The sequence below is a fragment of the Orbicella faveolata genome, unplaced genomic scaffold (assembly GCF_042242905.1).
Source record: "Orbicella faveolata isolate gen_17 unplaced genomic scaffold, um_ofav_v1 contig_26, whole genome shotgun sequence".
Taxonomy (NCBI): domain Eukaryota; kingdom Metazoa; phylum Cnidaria; class Anthozoa; order Scleractinia; family Merulinidae; genus Orbicella; species Orbicella faveolata.
The window spans coordinates 7,869,250-7,892,521 of NW_028301554.1; the positions used below are offsets into that span (position 1 = coordinate 7,869,250).

The 23,272-nt window shown below is 38.2% G+C and overlaps 1 protein-coding gene and 1 pseudogene across 4 annotated transcripts; both read right to left on the reverse strand.

The window, feature by feature from the left end:
- Window positions 1-277: 277 nt before the first annotated feature.
- Window positions 278-13,253, reverse strand: LOC110059045 (DNA-dependent ATPase/E3 ubiquitin-protein ligase HLTF-like; annotated as a pseudogene). The gene is made up of 14 exons (XR_016208942.1): window positions 11,384-13,253; window positions 10,731-10,805; window positions 9,941-10,219; window positions 8,960-9,135; window positions 8,230-8,301; window positions 7,861-8,095; window positions 6,735-6,881; window positions 5,804-6,072; window positions 4,654-4,833; window positions 3,984-4,123; window positions 3,024-3,358; window positions 1,791-2,084; window positions 1,616-1,696; window positions 278-1,445 (listed from the first exon to the last, which is right to left on the reverse strand). The product of XR_016208942.1 is annotated as a DNA-dependent ATPase/E3 ubiquitin-protein ligase HLTF-like (transcript).
- A 1,911-nt stretch (window positions 13,254-15,164) lies between these two features.
- Window positions 15,165-23,217, reverse strand: LOC110059025 (osteoclast-stimulating factor 1-like). Of its 3 annotated transcripts, none has more exons than XM_020765704.2 (12): window positions 23,142-23,217; window positions 23,024-23,070; window positions 22,825-22,875; window positions 21,440-21,503; window positions 20,915-20,968; window positions 19,378-19,415; window positions 19,040-19,109; window positions 18,644-18,693; window positions 18,372-18,450; window positions 17,854-17,946; window positions 17,029-17,084; window positions 15,165-16,584 (listed from the first exon to the last, which is right to left on the reverse strand). In XM_020765704.2, exons 1-11 carry the CDS (start codon window positions 23,182-23,184, stop codon window positions 17,038-17,040), a joined length of 636 nt encoding a protein of 211 aa, XP_020621363.1. In that variant the 5' UTR covers window positions 23,185-23,217; the 3' UTR covers window positions 15,165-16,584; window positions 17,029-17,037. The 3 variants fall into 3 exon arrangements, with proteins under 3 accessions (XP_020621363.1, XP_020621371.1, XP_020621356.1); XM_020765712.2 differs by having other exon boundaries at window positions 15,165-16,725; XM_020765697.2 differs by having other exon boundaries at window positions 15,165-17,084.
- Window positions 23,218-23,272: the final 55 nt, after the last annotated feature.

Consider the following 23,272-nt stretch of genomic DNA (forward strand, 5'->3'; position numbering starts at 1 on the left):
TCACGAAAATGTTCATGACGAAGGCATAAATGGACCCGTTCAATGCTCGATGTTTACTTTTGGAAAAAGTACATGGAACAGGGATGAATTTTGATCTCTATTAGGTAGTGAGGGAGGGGGAGGGGGGGGGGGGGGAGGGGTGACGTGTTGTGCTTAGGGTTAGTAAGGATTAACCAAAAGTCTTTCATCAATTGTTGCTCTTAAGTTTTACATAATTAGCTTTATGCACCTTACGAAAGAAAAAAAAAATATTTAGTCTCTTTTTGTCCAGTGAGTATTTACAGGTGTTTCAATAAGTTTATTCCCGCTTTCCAGTCAGTCTTGTAACTCAGAGCACGGAGACTCCTTTTCAAGGCGTTGTGGTACACTCTTCACAAGCGATTCACCATCACTACCAGATGAGAGGAACAATAAACAAATATTTATTTGACGCTCATTACCAGCGTTCGGGGATAACGTTCTGGCTTTAAATCACTATAAAATACTTCAGGTTCCCCTTTTGCAAACGCTATCAATGTCAAAAATATATATCTATGTATTGTTAAAGACTAGACTTTCTGTAAAATTTATGGTAAACACTGAACAGGAACGGTCTAAGCGTGCAATACTCAAAAAATGGCAGCAATTACTTGCATCCATGAATTAAATAACTTCCGGTATTATTTGTAGCTATCAGACAAACATATACTTCAACATAGGTCATTCGAAAAAACAGTAGAAACGAACTGTATGATCAAGGATGTCTCGCTATTCAATCAATTACATTAAGACACATACTGTTGTCTTGGTAACCTCCCTGGCCAGGGTTGTTCGAAAGGCGGATAACGCTATCCGCTAAAAATCACTATCCAGTGGAAAGTGGTTTGTTTTGTTAAGACTTATCTACTGGATGGTGATTTATCAGTCGAAACAACTGGGGCCTGGACAACGTTATTTTGGAGTATTCATTTTAGTTATGCCTAACAAAACAATCAGTCTTCTTTGTCAGTCAAAGTAGTACAAGCGCTTGAATCTTGTACAAAACCTTCTAAGCTGTAATATTTCTGGTCTAAGGCACCTTTACCAACGTAAACAGGGATAAGAACTGAACACAGAAGTTTTATAAGGCTCGGGAATTCCCAGCGACAATGCTTGAATTGAAATAAAAGTTCTTCACCTACAGCATTAAAACCATTGATCTCTTCATCAAAAATCAGTTCTTGTTCAGCAGTTCCTTACGTCGCCGAGACACATTGCAATCTATAGATTTTCTCATGCCCAATCACAAGACGATAATTTGCCCTATCTTACGTTCACAGGCCAATCAGATGCTTGATATCCCGCACTCGAGCTCGCCTCCGTTCTTCCTGACTCTGTGTTTGTAAACCGAAGGCCTGGCCCATCAGCGTCCGCTTCTGTTCCTGCAAGCTGAGCATGCGTTCTTCCACGGAGTTCATCACAATGTACTGAAAGACAAAGCACTCCGTCACGCAATGATGGTCACGACACTGACGTTTAAAACGAGGCTCAGGTGAACCTCGCAGACTGGATTCTGACTGAACCAAACGAGCTACTTACTTACTTAAAACCTGACTTGAAGTATTTGCGAGGGAGAAGAAACATGCAATATACCAACCTTTGTGATAATCACTTCTTGTGTTTGACCCAAGCGATGACTGCGATCGAAACACTGCTCCTCAATGGCCGGATTCCAGGCCTACAGCAGTGACAAACAAAATCAAAGTTATAAAGTTATAAGTTAAACCTTTGCTTGGTATAACAGCTTACAGTCGGGGTTTCACTTAACATACCGGGTCCATAAGAAAAACTCGCGTAGCAGCCGTTAGATTCAAACCCACTCCCCCAGCTGTCAGCGACAACAAGAACACTCTAGGAGAACTGGAACTAGGGTTGGAAAAGTTCTCTATGGCTTGCGCCCTCGCTTCTTGGGTCATTCTTCCATCCAGCCTGACGAAGGATAAATCTTCTTTTTGGAGCGCTTTCTCGATAACATCCAAGAATGAAGTGAACTGGGACACTACAAGGCTCTTTGTGGACGGGTCCTTGTCTCGGATAGCACATAAGGCCCCTATCAATGCATCCAGCTGAAATGGAAGGTGACAAGCGCACTATTATAATAAATACACTGTTGATAATCTGGCATGAATTTAAAGCATGTAATAGTTAAGAAATGGAAAAAAACTTGTGCCCTTGTTAACAATTTGAGGGCCGCTTCTTGGCGTTTTCGAAGTGTTTGTGAAGAGGATTTAGATAAAGTTTTGAACGACTAGTAGATTTAAATTTATACTAAAACAATAAGATCATTTACTCTCAATTTCTATGCGCGATAGTTGACTCGGGCTGCGCCCTCGTCATCTATCACATGAGAGAAATCTCGAGCTCATAATCTAATTGTTAATTAGAAACACGAGTGGAAGTTTCGGAGAACGAGAAACGCTGTGACTTAAATTACAAAATACTTTTTTAAAATTGTTTTCGCTAGATAATAAATTGAAAGGCTCCTCGAATATTGATTCTTTGAAAAAGAACATTAGGAAAAAAGGCCTAACGTCACTCTTAAACAACAACAACAGCTGATGTAACCTGTGCAATTCTTAGAGACTACCTCTTATATACCCATTGTTTTATTGTACAATTTATACGTGCTACATATTTTAATTGCATATACATTTTTATTATTCCTTATTTGTAAATAATTTTAATTTTTTTGTTGTGTCCCCAATTAGTTGTGAAAACTAAATACACTTACTTCGCTCAATAATAACAACTATACGGAAATAATATTTAAAAAACCCCAAACAACCAGGTACCGAGAAATTTCAAGTAACAGCTCTAAAACCAGAATCCAGGATAAAATGTTTATCCTGTTGCTGTAAGAGGATGACCGGCTATGTAACAGAAAAGATCTCCTATTAAAGAGCCCTTCTGCTAAATAGTGAGAATTATATACTGCCTCAGAAATATGTGAAATCTTACATTACTTGTGGTTTCTAAAAAAGTACTTCTCTTTAAAAAACTCAAACCTTGGAACTTTTCTCGGACTCTCCAGGTTCCTCGTTAGTTTTCTTGGCTTCTGGTTTCTGTTTCTTCTTCTCGGGAACCTTAATCAGTTCGTTCTCATTTAGCGGTGCACGGCAGAGCGGGCAGCGAGGAGCAAGGTTATCTGACGTCATAACATCCATAATGCACTGCTGGCAGAAGACATGTGCACAGCGCGTGATGACTGGCTCGACCAGGGAGTCGAGGCACACCGAACATTCTTCGTCACTTCCCGAAGATAACGTCATGAGTAGATCTTTGATGAGTCGGTTAGTGTCGTGGTCCACATCGAGATCGTCGTCATCTGAGTCATCTAGCCCTGAAATATCACATTCGCATATCAAATATATTTTCTCGCGTTTGACTGGTCCAAATACGTCACAAGATTGAGTAACTTACTAAACATTTCAAGCAAACTAGCAAAATGTTTTCACGTGCCCAGAACCATTTTAACATTGACCGACTTAGAAGAGGTTTCCCCAAAAGAGCGACCTTATATAAAAATGTTTGAAGAATAATACACGCAGTAACACCCAATTGGCGTGAAAAGATGCTCCGACATTTGTCTTTGGACATTATTTGTCCCTCGTTGGACATTATTTGTCCCTCGAAGTTTGCTAGTTTCCTCGAATGCTTCGCTCTCCGATGACCGCGGAAAAATATCCAAGCATATGTTTTTGGCCAAATGTAGACCATTGCTTATTCACAGTATATTCAATACCCTAGCCGTAGATCTGTTCAATCTCAGCCACAAAACGAGCAGCAGGAGAACAAATGATGGGAAGACTGATTTCAAAATTTTCAGGTCTTTTCCGGTAAAATATAACCGTAGCGTTGGTAAAAAGAGCATAAAAAGAGGATTATCAAGGGGATACATCTATAGACTAACCAAACACTGTGAAGTGTCATCTGTACAGTGTTAGGCCCGTGCCTACCCTAGTTACCTTGTAAAAGATTCTGTGCATGTTGGAGCGATTCGCATTCTTTAGCGCAGAGCTGTGGGTGTAAACACAACTGGCGGAGACGCATTAAAATGGCAAAACAGTGCGCGTACTTCGCTAGAACTGTTCCATCTTGAAGATATCTGAAATAAGAAATGCAGAGATGGCAATCGAAGCCCATTTGTACCTATTTCATTAACAGTGTACGTGCATTTTTTTTTTAAATGAACCGCAGTCGAACCGCTATTAAGCGGCCACCCACAAGGAAATGGGAGGTGGCCGCTTAACCTTTCAAGCAGTAGTATCAAGATACAAAATCTCCTCACTGGTATCCATACATTTTCTTATGGTACTAACTACGAAAACTTGTTAAAAATCATAGAAATTTCTATTTGGTGATGATGTCCCTGATTGTCACTACCTTCTCTCTTGCTTTATGCATTGATACTGTCAGGGGAAATTTGTTGCTGGTCCAGTTTAAAGGGTTAATAGGGGTTTGTGTAAATTGAATATTTTTTAGATTAGGATAATTAGTTAGTGAACATACAATCACGTCAAGACAATCATAATAAACGTGCGTTTGAATGTCTTTAAACGCCGTCCAGTTCTATTTCAGACTCCTATCTGCCATCGTCTTTTCTAAAGGAAAGCCAAACTACATCTATGAAATTACCTTCGTATGATCAGTTGGCCATGGTTCTGCATGGCATCGTATAATTTCCGCTCCTTGTCAGACAACTCAACCTCTTGAATGACCACTGTACGAGGCGGCAGCTTTACAAGTGGTTTTCCCTCGTCCTGATCTGTCTTGAGTCTTCTGATTGAAATGTGCTTGAGAAGTTTTTGTAAACGACTGCAATCAAAGGTGTAGATCATTTCAATTCGTTTCAATTCTTTTACTTTGAAGGACAAGTCTCTCGAAAGTATTTTACTCAATTCACCAGAATGAAAGTCTGGATAATTGGTATTATACCAAAAATTAAATCTCGGCCTGAAACGGGCATCCAAAAAAAATCAACGCCCAAATCGTAAGCGAGAGTGACGGCGTTTTGTTAGAAAAAATTATCATTGCAAGTGAGAAATATGAAAACACAGCTTTTAATATTTCTAAAGTTTTGTAAGTTTCGTTTCGTAAACGCTCTTCAAACCGAAGGAATTTTGAAACGCCGGCTTTTCGTTTTATACATCCAAAATGACCGGTGATATTTCTCCGGCGTAGTGTGGACGGAAAACATTTTGATACATTTTCAGAGTGAAAATGCCGTTTTCAAAATTCTGCGGTGGATGGGACCTTGCACTATGTTACTCAAAATGGTTTTCAGTAAGCGAGTAAAGCTTGTTTTCCTTATTTAGCACACTGATTTGCTGCGTTACAAAAGAAATAAATTATTGTCAATGCTCTTGGCTGCAGATTCATCACAATCGGGACACAGGTCAGAAATTTGGCAAGCACAGTGTATGCCCATTAAAAAAGCTATTAAAACTAACTAGACGTCTCCTCTGGCTACTCACTGAAATTCAGACTGCAACTTAATAGCTCTACATGTGCGTTACAGTTAAGGGTTCGCGCATTTTGAAAAGTTTAGCCTAAATTTTTCAAGTACGTTGTTTGTAGTCCGTGTTAATCTTCTCCATCCTTAAGCATCCTTCTTCCTTTATGGTTAATTATTATCTCGTTGGCGTTTTCTTTTTATGTCTTATATCTTAGTAAACTTTTATTTCCAGGTTTCCCTCAATTCAAAGGTAATTGTGTACATGGCCAAAATAACTCAAACTAGACTAAGCTTCTTTAAGTATTCTATGCTTAAAGTTAAGCAGCCTACTTGACGCCTTGTTCATCTCCTCTTCTCACACTTGAGGCCAGTGCAGAATTCCACCAGCCCTTGTCATCAAATGGTTCTATGCGAAGAAATTTGCACACAGACCACAGGTCATCCAGCCTGTTTTGTATTGGTGTCCCTGTCAGGACCCATCGACGCTCTGCTGCTAGATCAATCATAGCTCTGGTCAGACGAGTCTGTGGGTTTCTTATAGTGTGACCCTCATCTAGGATAATGCGCAGCCATTTAATCTTATGAAGTGGAGAGTCATTCTGCAATGTACAGTAATTAATGTAGTTTGTAATAATAATCATCAATGACTGACAATGCAATACAATATCAGGAAAACTTGATGAACACTTTACAAAACCATAGGCTCAAGTCATGATAAACACTGGCAAATTCATAACTGTCCATGATCGTTTTCCTTCCAACTCTTTATCCCTAAAATTGTCATCAAAAACCCACTCAGCAATGGACCCTTAAGTTGACTGAGCAATTGAACGTTTAGAGTTCCTAGGGAATTATTTTGACCAAGAGAGGACTAATAACGTACTAACTTGAGAAGAAAATTTTTGAGAAACTCAACAGTTAATTTCTTTGCATCTCCAAACACAACACTGGAAAAATAGAAAGAAAATCCCAAACTAACATCATCAGGCAGCAATCTCCGATAACTTGGCCATCTTGACTTGTGAAACCAACTTGAAATCAAATAACAGTCACCTATTTACATCATGTTTCTGATCAAATACATGTATAATTGACAAACCAAATTTTACAGTCAAGTAAATATAACTGCTTGAACAGGTTGTATAGGACATACAAGTCTGTAAACAACTTATCGCACGCTCACAAAGATCTCTACGGAGCGTTACCTGACAGACAACAGAACACCAGAGGACATAAATGTACAAAGTGCTACAATACAAACCCTGCTGTAGTCATTAGTCAGTGTAGGATATGTTGTCAGTACAATGTCCTGTTGTCTAAGAAATTTCACATCTCTCAATCGCTCTGCTCCATAATACATGTAAACTTGCAGACTGACATCTGGGTGAACATGGCTGCATATCTGGTCCTACAAAAAGCACAAAACAACAGCTGATCAACACAATGTTTTCACATAGATTTTACATGTACATGTTAGAGAGAAGATAGAAGTCAACGATACAGAAGTGATTCCACTTGACATGAATTATTAGAAAAAAGGGAGATGCATGGTCAAGACACTGTTTAGCACTACACAGGAAATGGACAGCTCTTTGGGGACAAAAGAGGCAGGTTCTTTTGTTTCTACTCCCAGAAGCTACATGTAACTAGAAGAGGTAGAGGAATATTGGGCATAAATACAGGGGTTTAGACATAGTGGGCTACCAAGAGGAGTACAAGAATGGGCCTAGATTATTATACCATGTCACTAGAAGACAAGTATTAAAAGAGTCCAGGGAGATGGTGTTGGGGAAGGGTGTAAATAGAGGGGGATACAGCTGTACATGTAAATAGTGGGAGAACTGAGCAGGGATCTACCTCAAAGGGCAAAGTACAGGGGGACTCAAATAAAGGGGGCTGGGGCAGTGCTTTCTATAACATTTGAAGAAAGTGGCTCTCCTGGAGCATAGCACCTGTCAGAGAGCAATAAGTGAAGCTCATAACAACTTTCTTCAAAGGACAAAGTTTTGTAAACTGGTAGGTAGCATTATCAATGTAGCTGGTGATCCACAACAGAATACTGGCTGGACCTCTAGAAGGTTCCAGGTCTTACTGAAAGCACAGGAACAGTAAGTGTTATGCGTTCTTCTGGGTCAAGTAGATTTTCCTACCAGGCAATGAGCTTTTCATTCTCATTTGCCTGATGGGTGAGGACCCAGGCAAGTTGCCTCCCAACTAAATAACAAAAAAAGTAAACTAAGACTTGCCCAGGGCAAGAAAAAGTTCGGAGCTGCTTGTCCAATAGCACAGTTGAATTCAAGTTTTTTTTTAGTGCTGAGGAGTGAGGATAGAGTTTAAAAAAGGAATAAACGAGGGGACTTAACATTGAGTTTATTTTCAACACTTACTGTCCAGTTACTAAGCACAGACAGTGGGCACACAATCAATGTAGCACCATGCTCGTCATCTGATTGAGATTTGTTGCTGTTAGTTCCATTTGCACTAACACTGCGTTTGCCAGCAGACAGCCATGGTGTAGCTATGTCAACGTTATCATCAGTATCAATGCTAATTGGCGATGGTGATTTTTTAGGTTTGGGAACTTCTTTCTCCTCTTTGAATTTCTCCTTTTTTATTGCTTTGCTGTAAACAAAAAGAATCATCATCAGAGCAAGAATACAACACACTGATCAGTACAAAAACACATTAAAAAAAAAAAAAACATTAGAGAGACTTATTGGGAGATCATGAAAAAAATAAATCTACCCATACAGTACCTGGAGAACTTGGAGAGATACATTTGCCTGAATCTAAAACCTGGCTGTTTTAAAGCTTTACTGTCTGCCAACCTAAAATGTTACAAAACAGTTCAACAATGTTGAAACACATAGTAGGTATGTAAAAACACTTACAGATATCAAACCTTTCTGGCGGGGTAGGCAAGAGCAAGACCCCAACCCATTCACCCACTCAACTTCCTGCTCAGCAGATCACTATAGTAATAAAAAAGTAGCAACCCTCAAAAAAAGTGAAAAATTTCACGGTTGTTAATTGATCAACAAATTTCAAAGACGCGACACTTTGGAGGTAAACGATCATCGAAAAGAAGCAGCCTCATACAAAACTTCACAAGAAAATACCAATGGAAACAATGGATATAACAACTAAAAAACACAGATACAACAAACTGAACCAAAATGTTCTGAATTTTGTTTTAAATCATAATGATCCTTACTACAACTTAGGCAAGACTCTGTTTGGTGTAACAGAAATTCATTTCAACAATAGTAAACCCTTTCTTTTTTCTACATGTTCAGAACATTTTTATTTATTTATTTTTTTACTTCACTAAGATTTGGTACGTATTTGAGGTACCCATACATGTAGCTACATGTAGCAATCCCCAAAATTGACCCTCTGCAAGCAATGATACAACTACAAGGAGATCGCTAAATAAGAGGTAATGCGCTTTGTTACTTTCAGAACTTTACCACTGGTATTAAGTACCTTTTCTTTTTGTCTCCAACCTCTTTTCTTTTCTTAATAGTTACTGTTTTCACTGCTTCTTTGTTATCCATTTCAACATCACCATCATTGTCACCATTTTCGTTATCTTTGCGTTGCATCTTCTCTGCAGGTTCAGATTTACATTCTCCATCTTGGCCTAAAGTTGATGCTCCTCTCTTTGGAAACAGAATGGAAAAATCATCACAAATTACACTAATTCCTCATGGACAATAGCGCAGTGTGGCTGAGTGGTTAGCAGGGCTCGAAAAAAGTGCCGTCCAGTTGTCCAGGACAAGCAGATTCTCCTAATGTTCTGGGTAAGTAATTTTTCATTCTCACTTGCCCAATGGGCAAGTGATCAGGCAATTTGTCTGCCAACTAAATCATTAAAAGAGTAAACTAAGACTTGGCCAGGGCAAGCAATATTTGAGAGATACTTGTCCTATTGGCAAGCTAGAATTCAAGTTTTTTTCGAACCCTGGTTAGGATGCTGGACTTGAAATTGCAGGTTCAAATCCTACTCTAACCACTAACTGGTGTAGTTCTCAGTACATTGTAGTTCTGAGTTGAATTCTTTAGCACCCTTGTTATTAGTTAACTGGTCTACCTCCTGCAATTAGTCATTCAGCGATTGTTTGGATTAGCGCTGAAAAGCCCCACTGGGCGAGTGGTCAGTTACCAGTATTTGGATATTTTATCAGAAGACTGAGAAAATTTCATCATTGTGATCGCTGAGAGCAGGCAAATTCATCATTAATTTTTAATATTCACTGCAGTGCAAATTATACAGGCACAGCTGTAATTTTCACACAATAAATTAGTTGCTGTATGAAAACTATTGTTATTTGAAAATTCTATTAATTGCACTAGCCTGACAACTTGTGCAATTTTGAGAGATTTTTCAAAAATTACTTACTGTATGCTTATTTCTTAGCTCATTTAAAAACAAATAACCATTAATAAGTACACAATTTAACCAACCTTAGTTGATGACCGCCTAGAGAACATTGGCTTTCCATTAAGGTGATTGGCCATAATCAGGGTGATAACAGTAAGAGTCTTTCCAAGCCCCATATCATCTGCTAGTTTGCCACCTTTGGGAGAGTTAGGCTTTCTGTCAGTGGACCAGTTTGTTCCCTTGTTAAACCATGTGTTCTTGTTGACTTGTGTCCAGAATGCAGCTAGATCAGTATTGTTTTCTCTTGTTATCATCCAGTTTAGAGCTTGTAGCTGGTAAGGGAACAGCCTTGTGGTAATGGCCTGTCAGTGGAATAAATTAATTACATTGTTTGCTGGGATAACCTGTTTTTCTCATGTGGTACAAGTTCATGTGCATGCACTATCATGTACCGGTAATAAATTATTATGCTGCATAAGATGGTTCTTCAAGTCTGTGGATGCAACACTAGTGTGTGACCATTGAAACAAAAGCTATTGAGCAGTACTGTACTTCCATGTCAACCATGTACAAGGTAGTTAGCACTTTTCATGTTACAGTCCTTAATAAGATGCTTTTTAACTTTTTTTTCAATAATTTCAAGTGAAAAGCAGAGCAGACTTTTTAAATTCAGATGGCCATGTGAGATGGACACTACGCCATCAGTCTTGGTTCTTACAATCTCATTATTCATAACAATTTCATTGCCAAACTCACAACCTTGTTGAATGAAAACAGAGATGGGACTTTCCTTCAGTGTTCATGGCAGAAATATTTATATTAATATATCTAAGTATCTTTACATATTAAGTCATTTCCCATAGAATTATGTACCTCGGGTTGCTCAGCTTTTGCTACCTTGTCATATTCAACCAGGCCGTCAAAGAGTTGGTCTAAGACATTCAGTGGCTATAGAAGAGTAAGTACATAATTTATACCATCATTATTTTAGTACACAGGTAAATATGGTCATTTGGAGTCAGAATCCCTTTACAACTCTACTGGGTAAAATGTTAAGAAAATCGTAAATGTATAATTCTCCTAACATTCTGTCCAAAGTGAACTTAAATGTACATATACACTATGCACATGCAGTGTGATTGGGAATAATTCTGAGCTGCATGGTACATTAGTCCTGGGACTGGGGCCCTTGGCATGCCACCTTAATTCTGTGGACAAGGCAAGATGTACACTGTAAATGCATCTAAAAGTTCCTAAGTGTTCCAGCAACAGGGATCATACATCTAGGAAGCTAGCTTATCAACTTGTACAATGTACTGTAAGTCACTCTAGTTTCTACCCCTGACCTCCTCTCTTACACATACCAATGGCAAACTACATTAGTCTGTAGCATTTTATGCCTAGTATTTTTTCCTGCACTTCCTCAGAAAGTTATCAATGTGCATGTACATGTAGGAGAGAAACACTGAGAAAAGAGTCACCTTAGAACACAATACTTAGGATCCACAATACATGTATTCACTTACCACAACAGGAAAAATCTGAGGCTTCACATCTTGTTCAGAGGGATTTACAGCATTCACTTGGTTTGCTTTCATTCCATTACATGTGCAGTCACCTTGACAACTAGCTTGGCAAGTTGTACATTTAGGAACAGCTCCACTACCTTCTCCAGTGCTGGAAGGACCAGGACAGGAGCAAACAAGAATAGGGTTACATTTGTTGCATGGAGTGAAGTCTGGAAAAATAGCTGGAATATCAGGATGGGCAGTAGAACTGTTTGCAATTGGCAGTGATTCCAATGCAGCATTATCTGCACAAAGTTTGGCAGCAACTGTTGTTTGTGTAACATTTGCGGTAACATTTGATGACGCGATTGGAACTTCGGGATCTAACTTTGTCATTGGTACAGGAATTGCAACCAAAGCTTTAGAATTGCTTGTACTTGGAAAAGATGAGCTTGAGATGGTTGCCACATTATTTGATATTGAAGATGAAGACCCATTTGAAACTTCAGGATCTAACTTTGTCGTTGGTACAGGAATTGCAACCAAAGCTTTAGAATTGCTTGTACTTGGAAAAGATGGTCTTGAGATGGTTGCCACGTTATTTGATATTGAAGTTGGTTCCAGATCCTCTACTTTGTTAGCTAAACTTGGAATAGCCAATGGTGTACTAGAATTCCCTGCCATAGTGCTGGTTGCTGAAGCATTCATTGGCAAGGTGCACATAGCAAGAGCTTGCGCCAACATTTGAGGAGTCACAACATGAGTGATGGCAGTGGTTTGTGAGACATGATGCTCCAGTTGGAGCTAAAACTGTCGCAGCTGCTTCATTGCTTTCATGCAGTGAAATAGCAAATGTTGTTATAGGTTTTGAGAAATTTGAAAGGCTACTGTTGGATGATGTTCTTGCACAAGTAACAGCAGTGATTTTTGAGACATCTTGTGCTACAGCTAGGGCTGAAATTGTCGCTGCTGGTTTAATGCTTTCAGGCATTGCAATAGCAAATGTTGTTACAGATTTTGTGGAATTTACAAGAAAACTAGTGGTAGGCGTTCCTGGCGTGACAAAAGAATAAGTTGTACTTTGAGCTACTGTATCTTCATGTGTTACAGGATTTGACAGGCGAGCCTTTTTAGCTGATCTTATAAAATAGGGTGAAGTTGTGACACTGTCTACCAATGATGCATTAAGAGGTAAAGGAAAACCAGATTTGTGTTCATTGCTTTGGGACGCATCTGGTAATTTATCAGTTGAAATGTGTTCTGTAGAAACTTGCAGAATTTCAGAAGCACAGTTGTTAGTTTGAGCGAGGCTTGAGGCATTTGGTAGGATCAATGTTTGTCCGTTACACTCTAGATTCTCTGAGCTAGAACACTGCGTCTTGGAATCTTCATTATTCCCCAAATCACTTGGCATGTCAAACGAAACTTCAGACGAGGTTTGCTTCATATCGACGGTCACTGAATCGAGAGTCTGTTCCATATTTTGAGGCACGTCTCCATCTTGGGTTGACAATGATTTATTTCCAGCCGAGTTACGTTCGCCGTTGTCCAGTTTTCCATCGAGATCGCTAGCTACGACACCGCTGTTTTCGTTTCTCACTGGTGAAGAACCTTTATCACAATATTGATCATCCTCTTGAAGGCTTGTATTCAGCGAGCCGTTCATGGTTGTAAAAAAATCCACTTCCGCCATGACGGGCATGGTCAAAAATTACAATTCTTCACCATTTTAGTCTCTTGAACTGTTGCAAATCACAAAAACAGTCTTACTGAAGACAAAGATCTCTATTATTGTCGTTAACGAAGTGGTATTACCATTGAAATCCGAAGACAAAAGCAAAAATATTCCGTAAACCAGCTTTCATGAGGTTTCGATTTTAGCGCGAAACCCGTGAAACATACCCAGGCCTTACTGCTCTGTCGTCTTCCATATTTAGAATATTCTCTGGGGAGTGCGTACCGAGAGCTCTGATTGGCTGGTTTGACAAAGAGAAAATGACATGTAACCTAGGCATTCGACAACAAAAGAACCAGACATATGGCGTGAAATAGGCAAACTTATTGTAAACAATGGAAAATGTGTTTGCTCAGTACTCACGACAATTGAACAGACATTTACGTTTGCATTTTATTGTCGACAAACACGCATTTTATACTGCAAACATGGCTTCTTCACAGAATGGCGAAAAATCGCCATCGTTCTCGTCGGAAAAAAGCGCTCAGCGTGTCCCGTTTTCGAATGTTCGCGATAAAGCGATTTACGAGCACACTGCGGGAGACGAAACGGTTGGATTGGACCCGGATTACGAAAGCCTGGTAGAAAACTTGGACGAACTTTCAGAGGAACAACTGGATGAACTACTTCGAGAAGCTCGCGATATAAACCAAAGATTGCGGTCTGTGGAGAGAAAACAACCTGTGCACGTTCACAGAGGAAGCATGGCTGATCACGAATTGGCCATGGAAGAAAGCGCATCAAGGCCAAGCCGATCTCACTTTTTGCCTCCGATTCAACAAACAAAGACTGCTATGGTAACTCAAGTTAACGTAGTGAAGGGAATTGTGTCCCCTCAAGCCGGAAGAGTTGGAAGACGAGAAAAGTCAACCGCAACGTGAAACATGAGGACGATTTGGTAGAATATTTTTGTCAAATTGGAAGACTGTTTTTGGCTACCATGGAGACTTCAATTTAATATGGCCACATAGACAATATTAGGAAAATGGAACAGGAAACGGAGAAAAATGTATTTTGATCATATGCTTTGCAGGATTTTCCTAAAACAGTCAGTCGTAATGTAAGATGTTAAAAACTCATATGGGACACCCGAGAAAGCTTTTAATACCGTAGCGACTATCAATTAATCAACCTTTATTTTAAAAGTTTCTACTCACCTTGACATAACGATTCTATTTATTCTTTACCTACGTACAATAGTTATTCAGGCATTTTATGCCGAAAAAAAGAGGATGTATTGAATCCTGTATAATTTTGAAATATATATGTGAAAAGAATGCTAACTCAGATCTAACTTAACGGTGGGCACATCGTAAACTTTTGTGAACAATGCACATAAAACATCTTGCATACATTGCCCGTATATTAGCATAAATTAATAGTTCGAAATAAAAAAACCAGCTATTTATTGAAGTATTTTTAAGTTAATTTTCTGATTGATTCCAATGGCAGATCCCCACCAGCCCTATATCTGCTCCAAGGCACCCTTGGTCAGTGTAAAACACAGACGGCAGACCAAGAGTAGATTGCAGACTGCAAACTACAACTTTTTTTGAGTATACATCATATGCATGTTATTTCCATTTTTGAATGGTAACCATAAATAGGGTTATTACAGCTAATCGTAGTGAAGGTTAGTCTGAATGGTGCTCCGGTTACGGCTCCAGTTAGCCTGAATAACACTTACTTTAGCTTCTTTATGGTTAGCTCTCAATGGTGGAAATGGTAACACAATTCAGTTAGAAACTCTGCAGTCTGCGTTTCTTTCCTTCTCTGCAGTCTGCATTTTACCCTCAGTCTGCAATTTACCTGCAGTCTGCAGTCCCCCTTTTACACTAACCGAAAGCACCCTTGGTTAATGGCGCAGTAAAAATGTGAAACTAAAGTAAAAGCACATTACTTTAGGCACTCAAATGAAAACCACTCAAAACAGTAAATGGTACTAAAGGAATTACCTTACCTTACATTACCTTTATCTCTATAATATCTAGTTATTTCTGGAATACTACCTTTTGAAATCTGAAACATATGTTAATGACCACAAAACAAAACTACTAACACTAATTTCTTTCAAACATTTTATTGGAAAAAATCTTTTAAAAATAAAACAAGACCAAATTAACCTAAATATATACTCATTGTCTTTTCTAAGGTGTTGACATGAAGTATAAGGTGCCCACTTTCTAAATTCTTGAGTCAATTGCTGTTTTTCTGAGGAAATTTTGGACAAAATAGCTGTTGTTGCAGAGTACTTTCCAATATTAAAGGCTTGTGCCTTACTTGGTTCTACCTTATTTTACTTTTAGTGAAAAACTGTTTCTCTAATTACAGTCCCAGAGGCTGAAGATGTCCACTTGAAATGATTCTTTAACTCTAATTTTGAACCAAACCCTCCAGCAGAAAGAAAGTACTTGAATGAGCAAATAAAGACCATGCGATACAACTTAGTTAGTGCTACTTTCACATTTCTCTGTTAACAGATCAGGACACACATGTAGTTTACGGAACAGAACTGCCTGTTCCAGATGGCTGTAGCAATGCAAGTGCCATTAATGACAACAATTATAGCGGTTATTAAAATACAGAAATCATTTTGAAGGTCTATACCAGACCCAGGGGGAAGTACTCCAATATAAAAAGAACATGGGTACTCACTGTACCTTTTTAGAGGTTAAAAGGTCTACACCAGGTCTATACTAGGTCTATCACAGGTCTATACTAGGTCTACACCAGGTCTATACCAGGTCTATACTAGGTCTATACTAGGTCTATACCAGGTCTATACTAGGTCTATACCAGGTCTATACCAAGTCTATACCAGGTCTATACCAGGTCTATACCAGACCCGTGGTGGGGAGAGTACTCCCATACAAAAAAAGGAAGGGGTACTCATCGTACATTTTATGGGTTAAAAAGGCAGTTTTAGTTCCTCTTAGGGTGTCCAGCCTCAAAAGGTCCACAGTGAGAGCTTTTGTGGTACCCTTTAGGCTATTGAGCTGCAAAAACTGTGACACAAGATAATGTGGTTTGAGAACTGGTACCTCTTAGGGGTGAAAAAATTCCAAGTAATGCCCACAAAACAGGATCTTCATGTCTCTTAGGGGTTCGTTTCAAAATTTCCATTGAGCACCCCTGTCCTTTTCATATCGCAGTCCCCCCCCCCCCCCTGCCCCCTCTGGGTACCAAACATATATGAAGATTTATAGTTTTCAGTTTAGTTTCAAAATTTAAAGTAAAGAATCAAAACAGCCCTGTTTGTATGAAAACACTTATTAACACATGATATAAATTTCAATAAAACCTCTATTTTCATATTGTAATTTATTGACAAAGCCTGCTTTCTGCTTGACACTTCAAGTCTCACTAGTCTTAACATCTAGTCTCTCCTTCCAAGATGAATACATTTTCAAGCAGTCATGTAATGAGAGTAAAGAAAATCATCAATCAGGAGATACTGTGTTGATGTACCACCAAATTCTCATCACTAACAAAAGAAATGTATGGAAATCAGTTTGGAGAATTTAGATTTTAACTTTGACACTGAAAAGGTTAAAGCTACCAATATGACAGCACTAGATCCAAAGCAGTTGGTTTTCTTTCTAAATTCTTGCATGAAGATGTTATCCTGAAAAACGTTTTCATTTAATGTCAAATGCCTTGGTAGTTAACCATTCAAACTCATCAATATTCACTTTTGCTATGTAAATACTATCTAGTAATATAAATTGCACAAATAATGCATGGATGTCATATTTTCTCAAGGAAACTGTGATTGTCTTGTGCAATAATACAAGTAGAGCAGTGCTTATCTTTGGATGAAACAGTTAGCTGTAACAGCGTATTTGGAAATTGTATCCCGACATAAAAACTGTCTATGTCTTTCATCCACTAGTGAACAGTTATTTTAAACTCCTGTTTTTGCACAGACCTTGTCTGTTTAATCAGAGTCCTCTTCCTCTCCATAGTCATCGGCACCTGGGGCTTCTGAAAGATGAAGATTTGCTTCTAGTTAACTATATGGCTGCTAAAATGAAAAATGGCTGCTACCTCACACTTTGCTCTACAATAAGTGGACAAGGGCTTCTCAAACTAAGTAAATAATTCATCAAGTTTAAACAAAGGAAATCACATCCAATGACAGGGTTTGGATATCTGATCTTAATTAGCATAGATTTATACAATTTAATTTCTCTGTTTCCCCTTTAGATTTAGTTTTGATTGAGAAGATGTATCAAACACTCAAGACAGTGTTTGACCACATTTTCAAACATCTTGTAGTTCATCAAAAATAATACTCCGCTGTGCATTGTATTTTCAGCTGTCTTCTTAGTGCTTGGAAATGTTGTCAAGCGCGGCCTTTTGTGTTTAATATATTACATACAATACATTTATTTTGATAAAACACTGATGCACTCAAACAGGTTTGGTGACTAATATAGGGCAAGATACACTTTTGGTAACTCATCATTTGAGCATAGATATAAACATCTAGGAAAATCGCAGCGTGTAGCGTACAAGAAATAGAAAGTGTGGAAAGGTTGACCTTAATTCTTCCAATAATGCACATGTCATGAGTTATTACTAAATCAGTTTGCTGTTCTTTTTTTAAAGAATTATCCAAAGGCAAAAAATTAATTGTATGTAACATTGGAATTGTTTTAATACACCTTTACACCTGGTTGTCCAATCAGCATGCACATAATACCAGGATCATAATAAAATTAATATTAATTAGACACATAATTTCACCCACCCACAGCTCCTCGTAATAGTCTTCCAACTTCTGGGTCTCTTGCTAGATCATAAGGAGTTTGCTTTGCATTGTTTCGGATGTCAGTTCTTGCTCCTATTAGTCAATTTTTTTAAAAAGTAAATTTCTCTCAGTGGACTGTAAGTTTCTTGAAACAGCATCTAAATAGTTCAGGTTCTAACCTTCTAGCGGACTGTTAAGGTATGGATACCGCAGGGTTGGTGTCTTACACAGTAGATGTTAAAATCAGGTACTAGTAAACAAAGTTATTTAATTCACTGCTAATTCCTACTTCCAGTGGTTAAAAACGATTTGAGCAGAGAGCTATATGATTTATGTGTCTATATCTGATATCACAATGTTAATTACATGTATACATGATGACAGTGGGCTCATAGTATATCATTCCATATTTAATAATTCTAGTGATTCAGTTTGAGTTATTAAGAATTCCCTTATATCCAGGCCAGAAAAAGTCTTAATTGCTGCATGGTGATCTGGAGAAAGAACCAAGATCTTACCTCGTTCTAGCAGTAATTCAACAATGTCTGGATGACCTTTCCAAGAGGCTGAATGCAAAGGAGTGTCTCCAAGCTTGTTCTAAAAGAAACAAAAATTACTGTCAACACAGTGAGAAGAACAAACTGCATGTACAGCACAATAAAAATCTTTGCAAACCTTTAAAAGAACACAAAAGTGATAACGACAGCAATAACATCAGGACAAAATAAATTGTATGTCTACCGTACATAACAATGTTATTAAATGAAACATTCTATGAATGTATGTGTACCTGGACGGAGATCTGTATTCTTGGCTGTGCAAGCAAAACTTTTACACACTCTGTTTTAAATAGTAAAAGTTAAAGTCAACACAACACTTGAAAGAAAAATCTGGTAGATGGACTCTGAGGAAGTTGAAATGCAATTCACACCAAGAAATCAACTCTGTGTGTTGTTTTGTACTAAACTATAAGTCACTACAGATGTCTATAAAAATTTAGCCCCAAGCTCTGAATGAACTGTTTGACTGTTTATAAAACAAATGCTCCAATTCTCTCTCTAGTATAATTATGATCATTACTGGTGATAATACATTACAATTTATAACAATTATTATTTTGATGTAACCATAAGGGTGTGCATAATTAATTATGCAAGCTGCTTCACACACACACACACACACACACCTGTGTGTCCTCCTTGTGCTGCCCAGTGAAGAGGGGTGGAGCCAGCCTTGTCAAGACCATTGACTGACACCTGTCAAATTAAAAACTCAATAAATAATAGTGATAAATTAGATAATTATGTGTGCTGGTATAATGTATTATATTTCTTTTTAACATAAGTTTTGAAAATTCAATGGAAATTTTAAACAATCAGAAGTGTATCCTTAGATGTTTTTAAGATGTAAAACAAATACTTATTGTTTGCGTACTTTTTGCCAAAACCACTGTATTGACACCATTGCTCCCTCCCTCCCCCGCCCCAAACACACACATACAGAATGACTGATTCAGACGATTACCTTGTTTTGCAGGCATTCTTGAAGGAAGCCCATGTTTCCTAAATAATGAGATCATATCATCAACACCACTGTGTCCATTAGTACCATAATGCAAGAAATATTACAGCTTGCCCTTCAAGATTTCACAAGCTACCCCACCAATATACTGCTGCCAATTTACACACTGGGGTGTCGAAAGGTCTTGTGAGATTAGTGTATGTCTTTCCCAAGAACACAACACAGTGACCCTAGACATCCTGGATCTGAACTCCAATGTACAAACCATTAGATCACTATGTCTAACAACATTAACTGCTAATAAATTTAACTGTCACTGCATACCTCAACACTGATGTTCCCTTTTTGCCTTCTGCCTGATTGACCCATGTTGCAGAAACAGTCTCTCTGTTACTTCCTGCTCTATTCCTTTCAATAAACTACATGACTTCCATAATATTTATTACACATACAATAATCTTTGCTGGTTGCTGCAGAAAACATCACTGATCAGTTTTAAATGAACACCAAGTCATTCCAACTCTGTAAGTATTACATGTAACTAATCTCTTCCTAGATGGGATACAAGTACATTACATGTAACTTTGATGACAGTTTTAAGCCAACATTTTGCTGGTACCTGTTTAAATGCTACTGGATTTAAAGAAGGACAGTGAGCCAGAGTATGGCTCAAGAACACAGTATAGCTGGTTTTCACATGACGTCACTAAAATTCCAACTACAAAACTATTGATCGTCCTGAGATTTTACTTAAATGATGTATAAGAGCAGCTGAAAACTACTATTCATACAAATTTTCGCTCCGAATGGGTTTTTGGTTTTGTGATACACTACGCTTGAATTTCTAAGCTTTGCGTGACACGGCATTTACGTGACGGTCTAGAGAGCTGTCATGATGGTTAAAAACGTGTCTTATTTCAGGGAACTGGGCTATCTGAACAGTTCATGTCTTAGAAAAAGTATTATTTTAATGTTTTAGCATTTCTCGAGGGATAAATTCACGTTTTCGTAGCAAAACTCAGTGACAGATGTTTCTGTTGGTTTCCAGCCACCATGTTGGTGCCCATACGGATGGGCACCAGCATGGTGTCTCCATACAAATCTCTATAAATTTGGGTAAAATATTTCTCCACATATCTCACATAAGAAAAATTGCTGTGACCAGAATTTTGGTGAGAGTCTTTGCATATTTACTTTCTTTCATTTCCCAGATTCTGGACTTTATCTATTGACCGGTTTTGATTTTTATTTTGATCTATTTTGAATTGCGTGACACTGAAAACCAACAATAAACGTGTAGTTCGACAGGCTAGGGAAAATAAATTTGACTTGGTTTACCACTCTGTCCACACACCTCCACATTGTAACTGACTTGCTAGCTCAAACCTCACTTTAAAGAAATGTTTAGTAACCAGTATGCAGATGTTGCCATCCAGTTTCTTTCTTCAATTTGAAAAAATGGACATATGCACATATGCAGGTAATGAGAAATAAGTTAAAGATCATTAATTAAAATGAAAGAGGATGCTAAAATTGTTACCTCTTTTAGCTGCTTCATGTAAGGGATTTTCTACTGATTCAGTATGTTCACCAACTGAAACACATTAAAAATGAAGTTAAAATAATTATTCCCTTTTCAAATTACACAAAAAATATGCCTGTGCAGCAGTCATGCTTTCACTTGTTGTACTGACATGACATAATTTGCTGTTATAGACTGTTAAGTTAGTTATCAAGTTTGGAGGACATGTTAGGGGCAGGGGGACTTTATGACTAGTTTCTGTACAACAAGCGATAAAGCATTTTTCATGAACTGATATGTTAGGGTGTGTTACATGAATACAAACTGTAATCATGGACAAAACTCTTGATGGCACTTTTTCACACATGGTCAACAAACAAAAACATGGTATAGGTAGGTATAGCAATCAAGGTGTACTCAGTTCACAAAAGCTGTCACCAGTGATCAATACTAGTGATGTTAGAGATAAGGTCTTCATGATGCAGCATAAGAGCCTGGCAAGCAAAATAAGATTTCATCACAATTAATATGAGCGGCACTTACCATAATTAGATGGTATCAGTCCTGTTTTGTTCCCAACCTTGGCTTTCCACCATGGTCCAGCACTCTGTTAAAAAATATTGAACATAATAATAAAATATAAGATTATGATCATTTTTAACTAGTTCTGTATTGACAGGTACTGTTTGTTTTAGAATGTCACAACGTTGAGGAATATAACAACTCACAGACATTTAGACCAAAAGAAATGATGCAACTGGAAGATATGTGTATTTATCATAACAAGAGATGTCAATTGAGGTGGCTTCCCTCATAAGCCTGGTGACTTTTTTGGAGATCTCCTCTCTCTAAGTTTATGAACTTTAAAAATTTATGTTAACCATGTCGTGCAAAGGTAGCCTGCCAAGAACAGATTCAGAAAAACCAGAAACAAGGGCTGAACCATCAGATGACATGACAACTTGAAGAGAAACAAGAGCTTGCCCTTGATGCTATTTTCTTCGTTCTGGGAGTTTGATGATGACAATGCAATAAGACTCAAATGACAACTTTAAAATATCCTAGTCAATAGAGGAGGTCGGAAAAAATAGCCCCTCTCCCTAGTGCCTATGCCTACAGTCTACAGTCCAGATCTTTTGTTATAACTGTGAATGAAGGTTAATGTCTAGTTTTCAGTTTATCCTAAATAAAAATATTTGAAAAACTGCAAAATTTATACTTTGACATTGATTCTTTTGGAGGTACAAAGTTTATCTCCCCACTTGGGGAGTAAAGTTCAGTTATAAAATTTAATTAATGTATGAAAATTTGATCCATGTTTGTGACTCTGTTAGACAAAGGTAAACTGAAAAAGAATAACCCTGTGGGAGGAAAGAGAGAGAATTGACCAGGGACTGCAGAGGGGGAAGAAATGGTAGCACTATAGCCCTAGGACTGATTTCTTAGGGCTCCAGACGCATGATAAATGGCAGAGCAGTGATCCCTAATCCTTGTTGTTCTTGGCCATATTCCTTAGCCCTACCACGTTAAAATGGTTACCACAGTCCCGGTGCACAAGTTTAGGTCTTCTGTTACAAAGGGAGACAACAAAATGCTCTTTCGAAATATCTCAGCAATAAAGACATTGTATTTTTTTTCTGGAAAACTGATGCTGGGAAAACCACTTTGCACCTTAACAATCAATAAACCCGCAAGTAAGCTCATGTATGTTACAAACAAAACTAATCGTTAATTTCCGGTACACGTACTCGCGTAGGAATGAAAGGTTTTTACTGATATAAAACAGAGGTCACGCTTAAAATACCCTTACATGTATGTGTAATATTAGATTATGAGACCACTTAAGTACGTAAGCTAGATAGCATTCCAACACTGTCTTTACTTGTGCTCAATATTCAGCTTACACGTAAACTGAATTTGTACGTTACCCTATCGACTATGTACAAAATATCGCCTTCTTCAAAACTGATCTCGTCTGGCTGCAAAAGAACAGAATGAAAACGGCAAATAAAGTCAGGTTAAAGCAAAAGCAATATTGTGGCGCTGTTTATGTTGTAAGCTTGTATACGATCGAAACTAAGGAGCTATCGATCGAAAGAAGTCACTTGGATCCGAATATTTCAGTACCTGCTGAGCTGTATAATTGTACAAAGCCCTCACAACCTGCACATGACCTGAAGACAGAACATCAAAAAACCGTGAAAGTTTGAAAAGATTTAGCAAAGATCGCTGGATTTTATCATACCTGGTCTTGGAATTGGAGGCGGCGGCCTTCTCGGTCCAGACATGTTGAAAGCTAAGTATTAGGAAGTAACTGATGCGCGTGCGCCTGTTCTTCTGAACCAGCAGGAAGCGTGCGGTAAATCCAAATGAATG

What these genes read in the sequence shown, in the direction of transcription:
- LOC110059025 (XM_020765704.2), bottom strand. Translation starts at nt 23,184, where the DNA reads ATGTCTGGACCGAGAAGGCCGCCGCCTCCAATTCCAAGACCAG. An exon ending in GCCTCCAATTCCAAGACCAG is followed by an intron (nt 23,071 to 23,141) that starts GTATGATAAAAT and finishes TTCTGTCTTCAG; the next exon opens with GTCATGTGCAGGTTGTGAGG. An exon ending in GAATACAGATCTCCGTCCAG is followed by an intron (nt 18,451 to 18,643) that starts GTACACATACAT and finishes TGTTTCTTTTAG; the next exon opens with AACAAGCTTGGAGACACTCC.